Source organism: Argiope bruennichi, chromosome 6 (assembly GCF_947563725.1).
Source record: "Argiope bruennichi chromosome 6, qqArgBrue1.1, whole genome shotgun sequence".
Taxonomy (NCBI): Eukaryota; Metazoa; Arthropoda; class Arachnida; order Araneae; family Araneidae; genus Argiope; species Argiope bruennichi.
In genome coordinates this window covers 83,151,046-83,173,778 of record NC_079156.1, presented here as the reverse complement: position 1 = coordinate 83,173,778, position 22,733 = coordinate 83,151,046, and the positions used below count along the sequence as shown (strand labels likewise).

The 22,733-nt window shown below is 28.9% G+C and overlaps 1 protein-coding gene across 2 annotated transcripts in view; it reads left to right on the top strand.

Moving 5' to 3' along the window:
* LOC129971459 (protocadherin Fat 4-like) overlaps positions 1–22,733 on the top strand; it is a 246,097-nt gene that overhangs the window by 117,609 nt on the left and 105,755 nt on the right. For both annotated transcript variants that reach the window (XM_056085239.1, XM_056085240.1), the window contains exons 8-11: positions 3,359–3,478; positions 14,599–14,730; positions 14,838–14,937; positions 16,474–16,583. In XM_056085239.1, the coding sequence (XP_055941214.1) occupies positions 3,359–3,478; positions 14,599–14,730; positions 14,838–14,937; positions 16,474–16,583 (462 nt within the window). The remainder of the gene's footprint in view (positions 1–3,358; positions 3,479–14,598; positions 14,731–14,837; positions 14,938–16,473; positions 16,584–22,733) is intronic.

Sequence of the window (22,733 nt, the reverse complement as noted above, 5' to 3'; positions counted from 1 at the left end):
ATTAATTTGTATACGCTTCTTTTTAATAAGTAATGTTATCATATATAACTTTTGCTGGAAAGTAATAATTCATGTTATATGATGTTAAATTGAAGCTTAATGCAATAATTTACTAATTACGGTTAGTTTTTCCTCCCTAATGGTTGATTTAGCATACAGCAATCATTATAAGCTAATTTTACATCAATAATTATTAACTATATTTATTGCACAATTATGACATTCTTTTTTACGCATTTTAACTAAGAATTGTCGGTGCATTGTATTAAAGTTCTTAGATTTTCGAATTTAATGTAATAAATTTATATAATTTCCCTTCGTTTCTTAAATGAATGGAGTTGCCGTTTATTTCTCTTAATCGTATTGCTTTATTTAGTTAAAACAAAAGATGTTAAACCAAAGTCTGATTTGGACTCAAAGGCAAAACCGTTCTTTAAAAAAAATGGATTTTTTTTGTTAATATTTTTCACATCATAAAACTTATACACCTGAGCTAAATCAATCATATTTATGATATATATGCGCAATGTTAATACTTTATCGAAATTATTGATTGACAGGTTAATCTAATAATATATTAGAAATTCGATTTAGAATAAATAATTTATTTTGATATGCTGGATAAGATGAACGGATGGGAAACTATATTCATTAGATTTCTTACGTACGTGCTTTGAAATTAGCACATCTGAAGCATTGCATTATTAGAATATATTTGCATAAAAATTATAGAGTGGCAGATTAAGATAAACGGTAAATTAAGGGCATGTTTTTGAATATCATATTTAAATAAGCGTGACGATAACTTATTTGTTTTCAGTGATACAATAGAGAGTTTAGAATCTTTGAAATTTATTTTTAGTAAGGTTCACATCAGAAAACACAAGATCAAACCACTTAATTATTTATATGTGTGCGAATTAATGTTTTGGTGTAATACCGATTTTTAATGATATATGCTTGGTAAATTTAAAACAAGGAAACATCTTTTGTTTTATTATTTTTTTTGATGCTTTTAATCGTATTTTTACTTTATCTTAAGCCAGTATTTATAAACAGTAATTATCATTTGCTTAAGCCTTATGCCATTTTTCATCGTATCGCTTGAAGATGTGATTCTTTGAATTGGAGATCAGTATTTTGTACAGCTGATAAATATAATTATATTATAATCGTATAATCCTTCTGAAATGTTACAATTAAAATTCAAAATTTCCTAAACATTTCTGTTTTATTTTTTAAATGATTAATCAAAAATTGACAACTAGGAAACAACTTATTTTTAGTACCCCATTAAGTTTTTTTTCTTTTTATGGCTGGGATACAAATATTGTGACAAGTAAATTTTTGATGAAATCAAAAGACAAAGCAATTAAATCTTCATTTTTGCACAAAACTACACTTTCGAGTATCCGGTCTAATGTGGCGGAAGGGCAGGCCGGATAACAAAAAAGCCGGATAAACCGGAGTTTTATGAACTCATTTCTTTGCCCACCAATAAAAGAAGACAATGTTTTTATACTAAAACTTACTGTTGTAACAAATATTTTCTCACTTCTTACTGAGTACTAAGCCCTCCTTTTACCTCAAGTCACGTAGAATGTGTGTGCGGACGCGGGCCACCGAATCATAGAAGCAGTTGCCTGTAACTAGTTGAGTTAAAATTGAAGGCTCTGTACTGATAGTTGAAATATGTTTATATACTGCACTGCAAGTTTCAAGAATTTATTAGAGTAAAAGTAAGTTAAAGGACATAAACTGTTCACATTTTAACATAAATTCTTCAATGCTTGACTTAAATAAATGAAATATAAGCAAAATATTAATGTAAATTGTAGGCCTAATTTTTAAGAAAATTGACTCAAACTGATTTTAATATTCACTGATAAATGGTTACAAAAATATGTAAAGGTAACCTTAAGATAAGAGTCAAATTTTACAATTTAAAGAGTGAAATTTTACAATTTAAAGAGTCAAATTTTACAATTTAAAGAGTCAAATTTTACAATTTTTACAATTCAAAGAGTCAAATTTTACAATTTTTACAATTCAAAGAGTCAAATTTTACAATTTGTTGTTTGATGTTGCCAATGCAATGCCTTGCCTTCCTCATTTAATTACGATAAAAGAAAATTAGGCCGGATAGCCACGAACCGAATACTCGGGAGTGTACTGTAATTTTAGAAGATATTGAGAGATTTCTCGTATAACCAGATAATTAATTTGAGGTATATTTATAATGAATGTAACTTTCATATCTCAAAATTTTCATTGCGCAATTCCAAAAGGGATGATGACCTGCATTTAACAATTTACTTAAGAAGTGTTAAAAATGCAGATTAATCCACGAGAAGGAATTTTAAAATAATAAATTTCAGAGAAAAATTATGCAAAAAAAAAAATCTCAGATGAAGACAACAGACAGAGATATCCACCGTTCTATAAGGATATTAATAGATCATTCTGGAATTTATTAAGTGTTCGCAACGTATTTGCCATCGAATTTAAAATCAATTTGAAACAATCTGTTTATTGCTTTATCTAAGCTTTAATGGGTCTACAGTATTCTGTAGCAAGCGAAAAATCTAGTCATGCATATCTTCTGATCCATCTTTCCGATCTCTCTGTCATCTGGTATAAGCATCCTGCAAGGCCATCACCAAGGACTTGCACCATTGCACCACCATCTTCTCTTAAAAGTGAGTGTTTGGATAGGGTTGAATTCAGTTGGTTTCTGTTCCTATACCAGATGAAAAAATGGGAGATATTCAAACTATGTCCCTAAGACAATATGGTGGATGTTCCTTTGCACAGGATATTACGAGGGTTCCAGGCTTTCATTATAACCAGAGGCAACTTGATGTTTTGAATGCGATACGTAACATTTCCTGTCTCTTGAGTGTTCTCCATGTAAATAGCTGCAGACTTTTTGAAGAAAAGCTTAGTAAAAATATAATTATTAATATTAATTTAAAAAGTAGAATATCATTCTAAGCTAATCTAAACTATTCAATTAATTGGAACTATCATTTTAAATTAAATTAATCAAAATTTACTGTGTTGCCATTTAAGATTTTTAAATGCTTCAGTTGTTTTTTTAATAGTTTATTTATGCCCAGAACCTGTATGTTTGTTTTAAGATCTGAATATTATGTTTTGAAAATGTATTTTAGTAAGAATTAAGAATTGAAGAATGAAATTTGGTGAATTTAGAACATAGGTTTAATATTAATTACAAACTTTCTTTTTGCTTTTATAAGGAATTTGTTTTTATTTTTTGATTATATTATTGTTATAGGATTTTGTTCATATTAAATTTCTGGTTGTATGTATTTCTGATATCGATATATTTTTGTAGGGTGGGAATGAAAACAATTCCTTTGCTTTGTCCGATCCTATTGAAGGAATCCTTGTAGTCAACAAACCTCTAGATTATGACTATGGATCAAGGGAGTTCAAGCTTCTCATACAGGCATCTGTAAGTAGCTGTTTTTATGTTTGAAGAATACAAAATGATTTAAAATTTCATTTACTAAATTTTAATTGTGTGCAACAAATGTGTATTGCAATTTTTTTTTAAAATATCGTTTTTATTTATTGTGATCAGTTTAATAAAAATTATAAATAATTAATATCAATCAAATCAAATTATAAATTTCTTTAATTAAACTTTTTAATTTAATTTTAATTAACTCTTTAATTAAACTTTTTTAATGTTATCAAATTATAAAATTTAATAAAATTATATATATATATATATTTGCTCTTGCTCTGTTTGTTTTATTTTGAATTATTTTAACCGAATTTTTTTTATAGAAATATGGTATTAACGACTATTATTTATTTGATGAAGTTAAAAAGCATAAAATATTTTATGTGTTTTTAAATTCTATAAATGAGAAAAGAATAATGTTTTTATATTTTTTTATTATAATTACAATTATCTTTATCATGTTGGCCCCGCGTAAATTGTTTATGATTCAGTTCTACATTCCAATTAGACCCCCCCCCTTTTCTATTGTAGTTAAGAGATACCAAGGTAGGGATAGTCTATTTAAATAGGTAGCATTATAACATAATTTGTTTGTTTGTAGTCATGAAATAGAAATAATAAATAATAAACATGAAATTATCTAAATGTGGTCCATCCAATATTGGCTAAAGAAAAATGATGTTTTTATGCAATTCTTTAATTTCCTCTTAACTTTTCGTTAACAATTTTCCCTCTTGGTAACCCGATTAACTGAAAAACAAATATTATTATCTTGCGTAACACGCAGTTCTTATCCTTTTGTATGATCACCATCATCATTATTTTTTTAAACTGCATTTTGGCCCATCCCATACCGAGTCTTAATCGCCATCTCATTCAAAAAACACTGAGTGAAGGACAAACAACGCTGCACTTAACAAAGCTATGTTTGATTGCGATGTGGGAAGAAAAAAAAAATGCCAAGAGAAATTATAGCTGCAGGCGTTAACGTTTTAGCGATGACGCTGATGTTTTCCCTGATCACCTAACGGCAGGATAACGGACAACCGTTACTTAGTAGGAAGAGGGTCTTGCAAGTTTTTTTTTTGTCATTGAGTCATGGCTACGTTGAAGGTCGCTAGTTTGATGGCCAATAGGAAAAGAACTGCTGTGTTGGGTTTTCACCTCTATGGTTTTGCTTGAGGAGAGGATGGTGAGAAGGGCGCAATTGCAGACCTTCAAAAACCTTTATGAAATCCCTTTTAAAAGTAAAATAGTATTGAACATGATTATTGGTACTAATTCTTAGTGGAGTCACGTTAGTGGCGAATTTTCATTCAGGCAGTTGCCTAGGTCCACTAAAATGAAAGGTAGCTGCAAACAGGAGGATTATAAAATTACCTTTTTCCTGGATGCCAAATATATCATTTTGAAAAGTATAAACTCAGCAGATGATTAAATATTAGGATATTAGTATTTCACCAAGTATGATTAGTTAGGTTTCTATATTTTCATTATATTCACTTAGTTATTAGAAAATATTTATTAAACCTATCTTCGGCTTCAGTAATATTATGTACAAACATAGATTCCAGACAGTTTGGAGACAATACACTGCCGATATCTGACCTAATGTGACAGAAGGACAGAATTGGGTTACAAAAAAACCCCAGAGAGGCCGGAGTTCTATGAACTCTTTTCTTTGCCCACCAGTATCAGAAAACAAAGTTTTTATATCAAAAACACTGCTATAATATTATTTTCTCTCTTCTTATTGAGTACTAAGCCCTCTGTTTATTTCAAGCTATGTAGAATGTGAACACAGCCGTGGCCGGTGAATCATAGAAGCAGTTGCCAGTAACGTGTCGAGTTAAAATAGAAGGCACTGTGCTAGTAGTTTATATGTTTATATACTGCGCTGCGTGTTTCTAAAATTTATTAGAGAAAAAAAGTTAAAGAATATAGACTGTTCACATTTTAACACAAATTCTGTAATGCCTAACTTAAATGCGGAAAACGTAAAAAAAAAAAAAAAAAAAAAAAAAAAAATCGTAGGCCTAGATCTTAAGAAAATTGACTCAAACTGATTTTATTTTTCACTGATAAATGATTACACAGATATGAAATGGTTACCCGAAGATAAGAGTCAAAATTTATAGTTTTTAGTTTTTGAAAAGTCTTTAATAGATGACTGCTTTTGCAGTGCCTTGTGTTTCTCATTTAATTACAATAAAAGAAAATTAGGACGAATAGTATACGGAAACCAGATAGTAGCGAACTGGATATTCTGGATTGTACAGTACATAAATAAAAATTCACAAAATTAATTAAATACAACATGTTTACTTAAAATAAGTTATTATCATATTAAAAATATGTTGAGGTGTGAAATTAAATTTACCGCTTTTTTAATACAGGATCTTCAAAATGTAGATTGTCTAAGACTGAAAAATACTTAAAACTGCATCTGAGTAATTTTATGCGTAATTTTATGTTCTTTCTTTTTCTTTTCTTTTCGCCACAAAATATCTCCGAATATGGAATCTCTGGAATCCCCTGGCATTTGAATAGATATACATGGAAAGATTCATTCAGAAGAAAAAAAGTGTTAAAGTTTACATACAGTACATAAAAGAATAACACAGCAACTATACACAGTACAATAATAATATAAGGAAATATTTGGTGGATAGTATGTGTTCGAGAATTTTTATGAAGTTAATATTTCTTGGAGGAGGGCTTTATTGGGGAAGGTGACAAAAATTTATTCAGGATTGAGCCTGACGTGATCAAATCTGCAAAAGAAAAAAACAAAATTCTGTTCTTATTGAGGGAGCAGATAAAAGATTTTAGTACATGTATTTGACATTTAAAATAAAATATGACGAATGAGTCTAGAATACTACACTCTCCCTTGTGTGGTCATGTTAGAAGTATAAACATTTTGAATGAACTATGCGATGACTGTTCAAGCGACATTTCAAAGGACCGCTTCCTTTAAATAATTTGATGGTTTGATGGAGAAGCAGTGAATTAAAAGATATAAGACTTCCGACCTTGAGATATTGACATTGATAAAACAGTAAAAGAAATTAAGTTATGAATGAAAATCTTTGTTCCTATTTAGACTTATGGTAACTTAGTTAATTTTGTTTGTGTTGGTCATTTATTTACTTTCCTTGTATAAAATCCCTTCCTATGATCAAGTTTATTTTATCTAAAATTTCCATTAATAAAATAATTTAAGCCGCAAAAATATACTAAACTTTATTTGCTTTAACGGCAGTATTATTATTAAATATCTACCGTCAGATATTAAATTTAATTAATCGGCAGATGTTAGAGACTAGATTTAATTGTATGAGAAATAAAATAAATACGATCTATAAATTTGATCTTTAAACAGAGTTGTATTTATTTAAATTCTAGAAAGGCATTTATTTAAATTCTAGAATTATTCATTGGAGTTTGTACGAAAAATGGACAGAAAAGCAAGATTACTCTATTTTATACAATATCTTATATAGATAATTCTGAACAATATTAATGTTAGGCCATTATGGAAATAATAATAATATTTATTTCATTAATATCAACTGTGGTTAGCTTTGATATAGTTTGCTAAAAGGAAAAATAAATAGAGAAACATTGACCTGAATGTAACTCAAGCACGACGTAGTTACGTATAACGAAGATATTGTCAATTTTATCACATGCAGCTATTTCATTGGTTAAAGAAAAAAATTTTTTCCATTTTTCTTTTTAGAATATTAGCTGCATGAAATTCGCTATAATTTTATAAACAGCATTGAAAAGATTATTTTAAGAGACTAAACAAAGTTTGCATCACTGAATGCTTTGTAAAATATATATTTTTATCCGATTACAAAATTATCGTATTTAAAAGCACAAGATTATAAGGTATTAAAATTTAAAATGCTAGGATAGTTTGAACTATTGTTTTACAAACATTCAATGAAGACGTTTATATACCTTTTTTTAAATAAGAATTCAGTGAGATGATATTTGAATTTATAAAAGTATACTGAAAAAATTATTATTATCTGCATTAAGTTGGAAAGGAATTTGAAAACTCTTTGTTGTTAATTGCAAATTAGTATGATTTGTTACTTGATTCTAAAAACAATATATCTACAAATTTTATAAAACTCTGCTAAAGACCGTATAAATGTAAATTGATCCAATCAGATATTTTGTGAATTTAAAACTATATAAATATATTCGAAGTTTCCGGAAAATTAAAAAAAATCCTTTCAGTTAAAAAACAGAGCACTTATTTTTAATTTATATTATTTTTTTAAAAAAAAAAAAAATAACAATTTTCTAGTTTTTAAATTTTAAATAAGGGAATAATGGAAGCATCGGAATAGAACAATTCTTTTCACCTTTGTCACATTTTTGAAAGACAGCCTCCTTTGGACTTACCTACTCTTGTATTCTTTCATTAGAGATAAATCTAGGCATCACTTACAAGATGCATAAAAATGATAATTTAAAAAATAATCTATAGAGTAATTAGGAAATAGAGGGATTGCTTTTGTGGATAATCCTGATAGATTAGAGATATAGTTATCGTGATCAACCATTATAAAAATTTGCTGATACGGACTCTGTATCATTTGCAAGGAATCGATAAAAAATTTGATGAACAACGAGTGACACTGAAGAAACCAATTGCAAATTTTTAAATCTTTGAGAGATATGGACTTATAAATTTGAATTGATATGGCTTCTTAGGAAAAAATTTATCCAGCAATTTCTCTCTATTTTAATTAAATTCACATAAAAAAAATTTAAAATTACTTGAATAACAGATGGTACGAATCATGATAGAACAATTGTGTTAAATTAGATATATGGTTATCTTGATCAACCTATAAAAACTTTACTGATACAGATTCTGTATTGACTACAAGAAGCCAATAAAAAAATTGACGAACAGCAACAAATGGCACTGAAGAAACTAATTGCAAATTTTTTAATCCTTGAAAGTCATAAGCACTTATAAATTTGAATTGATAAGATTTCTAAAGAAATATTTTATGTGGCAATTCCCTTCTATTTGAATTAAATTCAAATAAAATAAATTTTAAAGTGCTTAAATAACAGATGGTAGGAATCAAAGCGACAATGAATATTTCCATCTGGGGCTGTGGACTGATACAAGACTGGTTTTATCCTGACAAAACTTTCTCCGCATGTCCAAGGTCAATGAATTAGAATTCATTACTGATTGCGGAAAAAGCAAAATAATGAAGGGATCAGGAATCCTTGGACGTCATCCAAGAATTCCCCGTTAGGAAAATAATGTGAATCTATTTTTCAGTCCAGAAACGTATTTTACTCATAAAGGTAGGTTCAAGGGCAGAACAAATTGAACAACAATCAGGGACACGAGTTTTAATGGAGAATTTTTCTTGTACTGAAAATAATTTGCCATTCATCGACTAAGTGATGGGCGTGTAGACTAAACACTTGCTACATCGTTCACGTGATCTTTAGCAAATATTTTGTTGTAAGACTTCATGCCTTTGTGCTTATGAATATAAAATTAAAATTGAAAAATGTGAAGACAATCAAGGACTAGATTTTTTTAATAAATTCTTTTTAAAGGATTAGCATAAATATTTGTCAGTAGCGATGATATTTGTGCTAAATCAGTGATGTTGTCAGCAGCAAATTATTTGTATTGCGGATGCAGTGGTTCTAATAAGTTTACATTAAAGATTGCTACTTAAGGATTCAAGGTTATCTTAATGTTTTTAAGCTGATTCTATGCCGTTGTTTCTGTCTTATTCTACTTATAAATGATATTAATAAATGCCTCTTTCAAATTTATCAAACGATTTCTAGTTTGTGATTTTTATAATTGTTATATTTTTTGACTCAATAAACAAATGCGAAGAATACCAATCTATCATATATTTAATTGAAATAATCAAAATATTCGTATTGTTGATTAAGCATTGGAGGAAATTCCACTTCACAAGATTCCAAAAATAATTCATCATATTATTTGCATTCGGCATGATTCTCTTTCAATTGCTGTTCTCAACTCTCCGATTGTTGCTAGTTCTGAATTTTAAACATTATGTACAGATTTTTAAAAAAGAAAACTGCCAGGATTGAGATACTTGAGTGTTGAGAAAAGCAGGAGGACTCGGTTCTCTCTTTTGGCTCCAACCATAGTTTAACAAGAATTCTATCAAAACTTACTTTAATAGTTGCGTATCTCAAATTAATTCATGGATTAATAAATTTTTAATAATTAATCAATGAAAATCTTGTTGTATGTCATTAATTACAAACGTTATCGTCATTCAAAGCATACAGATAGCTTTTGGTATTCTCTATGCCTAACTCACAAATTAGGATTTCTGTATTTTTGGAATTAGTAAAAGAATTCAAAACAAAATACTTTATAGAGAGAAGAATAGCTTGCAAATTATACATTTCATATTAATACTCTGCATATATACAATGAAATTTAATTACTTAATATCAGTGGTTAATTAGGTTCAATTAATTATAATTTTCAGCAAGAAAATATATAATTTCCCAAAGAAAAGAAATGAAAGAAGTATATTATATTTATAAAATATGTTTATTCAGCAAATCAATTACTATAAAGCAAACGAATAAAATAATTTTATTTTGACTTATGGAAAAGAGAGAATCATTAAACTGGTTGTACTCAAATTGGAACATCTGTCTTGTTACTTTTTGTAAAAATAAAAATAAACATGCACTCTTTTTTGGAAATTGTTATGAAGTAAGAGGCAGTATTCCAGATCATGACAGATCATTACTTTTAAAGACAAACAAAAACATTCTAAGTAATCTCTTTAGATTTAAAAAGTTGTTATTGCTTGTGATTGCGTGTATAATGAATGTTCTTACATTCAAAGTAAGTATTTTTGTTTATAATGTGATTTGAGCTTATGCATTTAAAAAAATCTTTTGTTCTAAAATAGTAAATCCAAATCTTAAAATTCATGTATTGAGAATAAAACGTAAATGTGCTCTATTTAATGCATTTCCCAGGAATATACATTTTATGTTCTCTTTTAAAGAAAATAATGAATAGAATTCTTCTTTTGTCTAAATTCGCCGAAAATACACCATGAAAGAAAATGCATCGCTTTTATACGAACAAATACCTTATTCCTATGTTAACATCTAATTTTAAAGTTAAATTTAGACCGTTTTATTCCAAATGGAAAACAAATCGAAAGAAAATGCTGAATTATTCAATTCGAAACAAAAAAGTGATTTCAAAGCATTTGATGAACTATAATCATTTCGTGAAGACTAGAAAATAATTTGTATCACGCAGAGCTTAAATATAGTGAAGGTTAACTTTCTTACTCGAGTGATAAATTATTGTTTAACAATGAACGCGTTCTGGAATGCTTAAGGGAAATCTCAGACCTTCATTTAGAACGGTTCATTACTTTTCATTTTGATTCAACAAGAAGGTGAAAAAAAGAAGAGAGTGTTTTGGAAGTCTGATTTCAGGTTACGTTCCATCTTTTTTTGAAAGAAAACTGGAACAATTTCATTAGGATTGGATGCATTTTTACATGTAATATGATTCGTGTTACATTATTTTTAATTTTTTGAAGTGTAAATAGCTCTTAGAGGAAATGTTTCATATTTTATGGTTGATTAAACTTAAAGGGTATGATTAAAATAAACGTATGCAGTTCCTTTGGGGATATATAAATAGAGTTTATTTTGAAAAAAATTGAATATCTATTTGCTTTTGATATGAATGTGAAATTTTCAAACATGCTTTATCAAAGAAATTGTCTATTGCATGTTTAAGAGTATATGATATTTGACAATTTTCAATCCGGGAAAATTAATTTTGATCCCTTGAAAAAAAATAAATAATGTATTGCGATTTCTGTTTTGACAATGTAAGTTTTTTGAGTTAAAATATTGCTGTTAGGTTTATACTATAAAAATGCAAATTTATAATGACAATACTTAAAAATTCTGTTTAGAATAAAGAGAATTTTGTAGACATTCTTCCAAAATTTTATTCACTCTGCTTTTACCTACGTTACCGGAGATTTCATTCGATAATCTTTGAAATATTTAATTCGGTTGTTGTTATTCAAAATTCCAGAGTAGTGCATCTTAAACTGTATGCCTTAACTGCGGGTTAAATTTTCGATGGAATTTGAGTTCGTTTGAAAGAAGTCAAGAGTTTCTCCATATTTCTTTTTCTTAATGATTATTAGCAAATAGTTTTGAAACCAAAATGACGTCAAATGATAGAAAAATAAATGTTTGTAAAGGAAGAAGTTAGTCTTAATTACAGGTCTAACGGTATTTCCACATGTTCTGGAAATTGCATGTCATTTTAACCAAAAATGATTTATAAAAATATATCATAATTTTCTTGAAGGCTAGACGGTAAAAAAATATTAAATTCTCTAATACCAATTTGAAATTAACTTTTGATGACATTCAGATATAAAATTTATTTCCAATTTTTGTCATCAAGGTTAATGAAAGCGCTTTAATTTCAAGGAAACCTAGCCAAGGTCTAGGCCAAATAGTTGTATAAATAGGCTGCATCCCCTTGTGAATATATACATTAATTTCATTTTCCCTTTTCAAGAAAATATCATAATTACTGCACATCCCGTTATGCCCTGGGGTCTTTTATAACGGGAGAAAGTACTAATTATTGACATTGACAGAATTAAAGTGACAAAATTCTTAATCCTTGCACGTCAAAACTCAATTAGTTACTAACATCCATATTAACTTCATGCTGCTGCCAAGGTTGTTTGATATTATGTTAGGGGTTAGATCCCATGTGACGCAGATGGGTGCGGATTCAACCCTGTGCAATGCAAGGATGTGTGTCGCAATTTCATTTTGAGCATCTTTCAATAAGGAAATATTTGTAGAAGGGTGTAGCTCATTTTTGGCCCCGTGATACCCTTCGAATACATAATGAACAATGATGGAATGCAAACTTCGACAGGTGTTCGTAATTATACCGTTAAGCCTTTGCTGGTTATTGGAAGATAATTTTTTATATAAAGTTAATGAATCGGTTGTTAATCGTGGCATGTTTGTATTTGGAGAATGGATATAGCTTTATCGGTAGGCCAAGGTTGAGAAAAAAAATGCTTTATTAATGAATAGGGATGGAAAAAAATATACTTTCAATGTCAAATTGATTGCAAAATTGATTGAGGAAGCGATGATTGTTTATTATGTTATCAGATTCCAAATTTAGTTCAATTAATTTTGCCATTGGAATCCAATCAACAGGATTCAAAGATTTCGATGGTTCGAGTTTGTTTTTCATAAATAATTTGGAAGCGTTTGAGTTAAACGAAACTGAAAACCGCGGAAAACAAATATTTTCAACAAAAAATGTTAGACATTATTTCTAATATTATTTCATTATGTACTTAATGCAACTTGTTCATTTCTGTTGAAAGTTAGAATTATTTTAGTTTTAAATATTACCGAAATAGATATGACAGAAATTATTCTTATAATTAGAAGTTAAAAGCCATATAAATTTAGTAATTATTCGAAATCGGAGTCAACGAATAACGCTTTTGCTTATTAATTTTTTACTATTCCCATTGATATCATTAATATTCTTTTTTTAAATATATTTTACATGCGGACATAGATCACCGTATCTACAACGAAAAATGTGAATTTTTTTTCGGCGTCGAATTTAGTACTAAATTTTAATTTGTTAACTCTTGCTATAGAGGATGCGAAATGCTAATACAATCTTCTATCATAAAATATATAAATAAAAATTTTGATTTCATGATTAACTTCTTTGGATTTCATCATTTGAAATAAATGTCCTTTACTCTGAGAGCTGTAATTGCTTCCTTATTAAATTTTAGCTATATATTTCAATATTTTGCTACTCTTTGATAATTTAACATTTCTAAAATTTACAAGAGAATTTGTGATATAAATTGTATATAAATTAATTTTTGTATATAAATTAATTTTTGCAGAGGGATGAGATTCTTTATAACTTCATTATGAAGTAGATGAAAATAATAGATGAGTTTCAGGAGCAGTTATATAATTATTTACTAATATCCGCATTTCACAAGACAAAATGAACACGAATGCGAAAATACACGACACTCCCTTAGAATAGAATCTAATAATGACCCTCCAAGAAGGATCATGGGAAATATACTTAATAAGGTAACGCCATCTGTTGTATGAAAAGAGAAGGTCGTAGAGTTGTGTAACCGCTACAATCTTATGCTTCCTTGTTTGAACTAGAATTTCTTAATGCGTTTGATGAGTACTGAATAATACTGAGGAAGTTTTGAAAATCAAATGTAGCTCTGTAAGAATAAGAATTAGATTCTGGAATCAAGCGGATTAAAAACCTGAATGCTCAGAGAGTGTTTCTGGTACATAGATAAATTTTACTACACATTGGAGATTTTTCCACTACTAAAATCAATAAGAAAATGAAGAAAAATCTTCCGTTTAAATTTTTTTCTCTTGCTTTTAGCTGTTATGACCAGAAACACTTCATAATAAAAATGAATTTTATAATTTTTAGAAACATTTTTGAGTACATTCGAGTTATAAAATAAATATGTTTTTAATCTTTTTATGTTACTGGAAAACCTGATATTAATATGTCGCATGTTGGAGTATTTTTTGATAAAAAAATTATTTGTTATTTATAAACCGATATGGATTATCATATAATGTATACATTTATAATACTCAAAATTGAATTCCTTACATCATTGTTGCTAGTATAAGATTTCGGCTTCGAAACCGGTAGGTTTCAGTTTGAGACCCAATTCCATCGAAGAACCGTCGCGTGAGCCAGTCTCTTGCACTTTAAATCCGTCGAACCAAACGTCCTCCCGCTGGTATAGTGTGAAGTTTGGATAGGGGGTTCAGCTCAGGTGTCGCCCCCGTCATCTGACGGCGGTTCAAAATTACGAGGTCCGTCCCAAGACAGCCCTAGTGTTGCTTTAAAACGGGACGTTAATATAACCAAACTAAACCTGATGTCATTGTTATCTTATTGGTGTTCATTTTGCTTATTCGACCACTTTTTTTTCTAGGATCATGGCAGCCCGGAAAGCAAAAGTTCGGTGACTACAATGACCATTCGACTAAAAGATTCAGATGACCAAAATCCTGTATTTACGAAAGAGGTGTACAAAACCCATGTTTTAGAAGCTGCTGCCATTACTGTAAGTGAAAATATGTAACCCATAGATCAAATTTCTGGATTCTCATTGACTTTTACATAACTTTCTATTAACTATCTTTATGTTTGTATCTCTTAATTAAAATGCAGGGTGCAAGAATTAGAGTGAAGCTTTCTCTGGATCCACCCATTCATGCTTATGATCAAGACGTTGGTGTTAACGCTCCATTACGGTACTCCATCATTCAAGGTAATGATTCGAATTTTCTCTCTTTAAGAAGGGGGGGGGGTAAATAGTTTATTATTTCATGACCTTAAGGACTTCAAGGTTACGAGAGATAGGATATAATTTAATGAATTGATTATGTTTACAGCACTCTACTTTTAGAGCAGTAGTTAATTTCTAAACTGTCAAAGTTAGGTATATATTTCTAAACGAAAAAAATATTCTAAATGTCACAAAGATAAATATTTCGGTGTTTAATATTTTCTTAATTTATGCCAATGAAATGCTACAGTATGTAAACATCATAAGCTATTGGTGGATTTAAAAAAAATAAAATTGTCTAAAATAATAATCGTTCAAAGTTTTGATAAGTTTCAATTCGTTTTGTACACAGAAGAGGAGACTATTTTGTTTTGTTTGAATGCTTGTGTAGTAAGAATATTTCGCCAACTATGACAAGAAATAAAAATTTAGATGTCATAATTTTTCAGTATTTGATTTATTTATTAAATATAATTCTTAACGTCACTTGAAGCGTTTTTCTGGTTGGAAATCTATGTCTATCTTTCATAATTCAAAAATTATTTAGTTCAGTCATGATTAGAGAAATAGATCCTGTATTATGTATTTCAACTTTTTTATTGTAAATAATTTGAAACATGTCGCATTATATGTATCAATGTTCCGTCATGCTATGTAACAATTTTTAAAACAATTTGGAGCTTTAACCTTTTCACTACTAACCCAACTTGCCAATTTCTGGCAAGTTGTAAAACGAGAAAATTCTAGGTGATAACTCATTTTACATCCTAAACCACAAGTTTAAAACAAAAACCTGCCCGTTAGTACAGAATTTATTCGACTGGTTAGGTTGAGTCAGTAGTGAAAGGGTTAAAATACAGTTGAAGTGAAATACAATAATTTTCACATCACATTCATTAAATAAGATTCGTCAAGAAATTAAACTAAATTATTCATAGAGAATGATTGAGAAAATTTAATAAACAAATTATTTTTGAAATTCATTTTCCTCCCTCCTAGTTGTTTATTGCCTTTGATTTGATATAAAGGTTAATCAATTCATTTTAAAATTTTAGAATATCAGCCATTATTTTTTATTACATAAAATTTAAAATAAAATTTAAAGATCAGAACAAACTTTACTATGATCTCATATATACTGATTTTGGTTTGTCTGTCCATGTACGATAGTAGCTGAATATTGTAATTACTATTCGTTTCATAAGTTTACTCATATAATGAATCTTAATAAATACAAAATTATTTTTTATTATATGTTACTTTTTTTTATCCTTCCTCCAATAAAAAATTATTTCTATGATAATGTTAACAAAGAATCATTGGAGAATTTTATTTTCTAAAATATACTTCGAATAAAAATATTAAATAAATCTTGTACTTATAAATTTTATTCACTCATTAATTTAGAATGTTTTTGACTGTGTTTTCATTTGTGAATTTCATATTATTTTATGCAATAGGGGTTTTTTATTTACGTAATAATATTAATGACCCACTAATTTATATTTTTTAATTTAGGTAATGAAAAGGGTCTTTTCGAAATGCATGACCAAATGGCTGACCTATATCTCGTCAAAGAAATTGACAGAGAAGCTTTGAAAAGTCCAATTTTAACTCTTCACATTCAAGTAAGTAACTTTAAATATTGCATCGAAAGATTTCATCAAATCATTTTTGAAATTTCTAAAAGGAAGTCGAAATTTAAAATTTTGAATGCGTGTGTGAAACAAATTATCATTTCATTCTATTTGCTTATAAATATTTTTAATTCTTTCTTTATTCTTTTATTCTTTATTTCTAAATTTGAATATGATTTTCTTTTTTTTTAAATTTCTACCATTAGTTAATTTGTAAATAATTTGACTGATGTCGATGCTAGTATGCAAAACTGATGAGCAATATGAACGTTTTCTGAATTAGTGCGTTACAATTTTTTTTAATTATAGTAAAATAGCTTTCTGAAAAGTTACGACTCCGTGAGTATTTCATTTCATTAACTGCAAATAATTGATATTCACCAGTGAATCACAAGCGAAAAAAAAATCTAATAGTTGTTTATAAAATTATTTTATTAATAATTTCAGATATGATAATATATTTCTGAAGAAATGCAGTTTAGCGTTTTCGGAATCGAATTTTATCACTTTTGAGATAGATTAATTTTCTTTTGTGTAATGATTCTTCAATATTTTTAATACTTTAAGCACTTTTTTGGTATAAATTTATTCGCTTTTATTGTTCAATTAGTCATACTTATTTTACTTCTCGGTATTTATGCTTGGTGCAATTTATTATTTTATGAAATTCAGCATTTTTTGATACATGTATGTGTCATATCTGTTATTTGGAAGTTTAAAAAATTCTACTTATTTTTACCAAAAATCATCTTTTATACTAAAAATATATAATTTTTAAGATTCCGATTAAAAGTAATCTACGAAAACGCAGTTGATGAAAGCTTTTTTTTTTTATTGTGATATCAATTAGAAACGTGGAATAAAAAACGTTGAATGCTGAATTCGATGTTGTTTTGAAATACATATAAAAATAATACGAATCCTTTGTTTATTTTTATTGAAGTAAAAATCGAATACCATTTAACACTAAAATTGCTGAAATGAAATTAAAACTAATATCTTTTTGCGGAACATCGGTCTTGTGTTTGAGCAAAAATTATATTGAACCTTCGAATTAGTTTATAAAACAGCTGTATTTCTTTTAACTCTTTTTAAACTCCTCTTACACCTTTGGAGGAAGTGAAATTCGCTTTGTATATCAGACAATAACTTTTAAAAAAATGAAATGTAAGCTATTTTCTTTGGCACAATTGTCGTAAAGCTCGGGACGGCACGCCGAATCACATTTTAACTGTCACGATTCGCCACAGACAGCTCATCACTTTCCCATTTTTCACCTTCAGAAGATTCTCCACTTTTATTATGAGCGATTCAAAACCCTTGCATGTGACCACACACCTATCATTTGAGCTGGTCTTTTAAAACCCCATTCCTCCCCAGAACAAGCAGACATTTTGCAGCATTTGGTTGGAAACAATGGAAAGCTTTCGCTTTCTCATAGCAATTCACCGATTGACCTGATTTGATGATCAGTAAGAATCTGCCATGATTTAGGAAGTGATAGGAAAATTCTTTTACGGTCGTAAATATGTTCAATCATGGTCCGGAAAGAGTGAACAGACTTTTTTCTTCTTTCTTTGATCAATACGGATGGAAGTTTTGCCTGTTTAAGAGCCAGTTTGTAAGCTGAATCGTATAAATTTTCAACTTGGGATCAATATTGTTAAATTGAACAGGGAAACGAATAGGTTTGGTGATGGCAGCTATTTATTCGGAATATGTGGCAGGGATCGTAAATAGAGCTTTGCATATAAATTTCAAAAGACTTTAAGTAAAAGAATTTTTGGTTGAACGTAATGTGGTATAAATTTTTTCCGAAAACGTAATTTAAGATGTACCGAACGTAAAACCTTCTGATACCAGGCGGATTGCCGATGATATTGGGTATATTTAATTTCAATTAAATCATTTAAATATAACATCATGTCCATTATTTCCCCAAATTGTCAGATATTTAAAATCATGTTATTTTAATTACAGTACACTCTCGATTATCCGCGGAATTGGGTGGCGCGGCCGCCGCGGATAACAAAAATCGCGGATAATCCGAAAACAGTTAAAAACGGGTATAGCAAAAGAGAAAACAGCCATTCCAACTTTGAAAAATTGTTTTATATACAATAAAACGTAAAATAAACAGCAGGGAATGTTTAACTAACGCTTAATATTTTAGTATATCACTCAAAACTAGCCTAAAATGCATTTTGTTAATGAAAATAGAAAAGTGCTTTGTACTTACGAGAGGCGTCAAGGATACACAGAAAAATGAATACATATGTACTGTTTTAATACTGTAATGTATTATGTAATTACAAAAGCATAACTGTAAAACTGCACCTTTTTGAAGAAATCAGTCATTTGTGTTTGCTTCTTGCTTTGGAAGCATTTTCTCTTTGCTTGGAAGAAATAAAAAAAAACTTAGTGCGGCAGGCGCAGATAATCGGGAAACTACTGTATCTTTCATAAATTCTGACCATTCTGTACACGGGTATTTCCAGTGAAGATCAATTCCATGAGATCACAGGGCTATTAAAAACGTAAATGTGTGGCTCACCTATCTTCTGCCGGCGTCCTTGTATAGGGGTAGAGCATCTTCCCCGTGATCTGCGCGTCTCGAGTTCGAATCCCGGTTCGGACATGGTTTTTCTTCGTCTATGTTCTACCTGTGAGGTGTGTGAATGTGCCCCTTTCTAAAACGGGGTTGTGCAAGCGAATGTGTGAGTTTCATCTTCATATGAACTAGAAGTCAGACTTCTGCCCTTGCGTGCCCAGGTGTCTTTACCCTCAGAAGCTACTGCACCCCCTTTTCGTGGTAACGCGGACACGACATCATTATCCATCTTGTAATTTCCGTTATATTGTAATTTCTATTTTTTAGTTCGTCATATAAACTACACAGATATTTTATATTTCTTCTTAAACTTTCAACAATGGGAGAAAATTATGTGATTAAATTTTTGACGAAATGATGAAAACGGCTTGAATTTCAGGGTAATAATGTAATCTGTTATTGAAAATAAGACAAAAAAAATAATATTTTTAAAAATTTGTCAAAATTCAGGAAAAATTTGCATGACTATTAAGTTTGTACCATTAAAAGAATAATTTTTTTTTAAATTTTGAAATGGTGTGAAATTTAGTTTGGTTCATTTTCGAAAATTAACATGAAAAAACTCTAATAATTGGCATAATTTTTAATGAATCAAAATTCTAATTGGAATTTCAAAAATCGCTGTGAAGTACACATTTTCATCCACGTAAATATACGTATATCAAATTTGTAGCTGTATGTCAGACGGACTGGTCTGTTGAGTGCCAACGCATACACATTTATCTTTATTACTACTAAAGATTTACATTATTGAAATCATTACAAAAAATTATGATGCAGTTTTTAATAATTATTTCGAAGAACCATATTTCTAAAAAACGGAATCGTATACAAATATAAGCCAGCCCCCATAAATTCATTTATTACATTTTAAAATTTAAGCCTACAGTATTTATTCTGAATCAAATCATGCTATAAGAAACAGAATAAACACATTTCAAATCCTTAACACAACTACTATTGTGACAACATTTCAAGTAAAGGGATTAAAATTGAGATGTTAACATAACAAGTATAACAACTATGTGACAGGTTAACCGGTTTTAGTTAAGCTGTTTCTAGTGGGATAAATAGTTTAGCATTGCAACTTTCTTTCTTTAAATTGTTTTATTATAAACTTAACTTTAGGTGGAGACATGTTTTTAAGAAATAAAACATGGTTATTTTTTGTTTCTTTTTTTTCCACTCTTTTTATTTATTTATTTGACTTCATTAGCTTTTAAAGGATTTCTGAAAATTTTGAAACTTGAGCTTTCAGAATTTCAGGCGCTGACAACACTGATTTCGTCCCCACCCATAATGATTTATAAGCATAATGGATTTACTTGTCAGACGACTTCTAATCGTCAAAAATAGTTGTCACTAATTTCTCAAGAAAATTTAAATGTCATTTAAATAGTAATTATGATGGAAGGTCCATATTTATTGTATGAAAATGAAATTCGATCAGAGGTAATCAGCATCTTTATTCCATTTTATTGAAATGCGTTATTTTATTTAGTGTAGATGAAATTACACATCTGCGAATGTTATATGGACTGGACTATATTATACGATTTATTATTTAGCCTGGTAATGTATCAGAACTAACCAACAATTTTAAAAATTATCGTTTGCAAAAAAAAAAAAAAAAAAAATGCAGATTAAAATTTGCTTTTTTTAAAGTAAGTATTAGCAAACAAAATAAAATTACGCCAATAATGTTCAAAAAGCAAGCCAAATTTTATGGTTTGACAATAACTTATAAATTGTAGAAAATAATTTAAAACAAATTTTGAACTTGATTGAATATAAACATATTTCAAGTTTGAAACATATCTTACACGTCACATTTAATTTCAACTAAAAGCAACAGTGAATTTCAACTAAAAGCAACTGTAAATTTCAACTAAAAGCAACACTGAATTTAAATCATTTCATTTCAAATTCTTGTATAATTTTAAAAAAAATAGTATAATAATATAAATAAAGTATATATAATAAAAGTATAGTTTAATAAAAAAAATAGAAATAAAATGAATTCAAAATTAATGATACATTTGAAAACAATCATTCTTTCAAAATTTTGATATTTTTAATGTCAGAAATGCATTGGTGATGCTTAAACTGAATTACTTTTGGAACTGAATCCCAAGAAAGAAATCTTCATATGTCTGAAACAAAAATCTCATAAGCAGGGAACAAGGAATACAATTAGATCTTTGAATAGAATGATATGAAATTATGTCAGTTCTCTTTTCAAAGAAGCTTTTAAATTCGAATTCTATCCATTTCACTTTTATCCTTGAATTTGAAAAATTAGTTAATACCGGTCCATAATGAACTGAGATATGCACTTGACAGAAAAGCCATACAAATTCACTTTTACCCAACAAAGTCCTTATTCAGTCACTCAGCATTTCAAGAAAGCCTAGAAATTCAAATTCATTCGTCGTAATTTGAAAGACAAATTAGCCTATTACCGTAATCATTAACGAGCTGAAACGTCAACTGTCATGTTATTCTAATGAAATAACAACAGACCCTTTGAAGTCCTATACCTGAAATTCCGTTAGTATCAGCGATTCGAAAACCTTGCAAATTAGTTACGAGACAGCTGCTGGTTCAAAGGGCGCTATTCGGGAGACAAAAGGTCGATTAAAGGTGACGTCATTTCTCAGTGTGATGTCATTGAGTTAAGGCAAACGAATGAAGCACGACTTTGAAGCCTCTAAAACATATGTTTTCGTAGCAATGACGATCACCAGCAGTGCATCATGTTTAAATAATGAACATAAATTATTCACTTTCGACTGTGACCTAGTTGTATCTCTGAAGAATGTAATTTGTCGGTTTTGTGGTATCATTAGGCCTAGAATATTAAACTATTTGGAAATGCTACTGTTAGAAATTTACATTGAAATATTGACCTTCTTTCAAATGCTTAAGTCAAAACGTGGAGGTAAATGTCAATCTTCTAAATGATCATAAGTAAACTTGCAACAATAGGTTAATTTTTCTACGTTCTTGGAAGACCTAGAAGGCGTTTTTCCCCATGAAATTGATAGTGTTGGCCATTAAATTGATTTATGATATTTACTTTAATGCATTATAATCGTAATTCATGCTTGGGATAATAAGATATTCGAATATTATTATACGGATATGATAATCAATCAGTTGTCTTCAGAGGTTTGTCCAATTTTAATATGCATCAGGGTTTACTGAAGATGAACTCAAATTGTATGTTGAAACCTTTCTTGCCTTTCAAATTTGGGAAGTAAATTCAAAGTGATGCAGGTGCCAATGACAGAAATATGAGATAAATAATAGATGAATGTCTAAATAAATTGAATTGAAAATATGAATTGGGATTTTTAAAAAAATGAATAATTGGGATCATTATAATATTTAATCCTGAATTTTTAAATTTGCATTGCATTTTTTTAATGTTTGCAATATAGCTTTCAAAATATCCATTCCATTGATGAATAGTATTTGGTGAATATAAATGAATTTATGATATCTTTTAAAATTGTACTATGTTATGC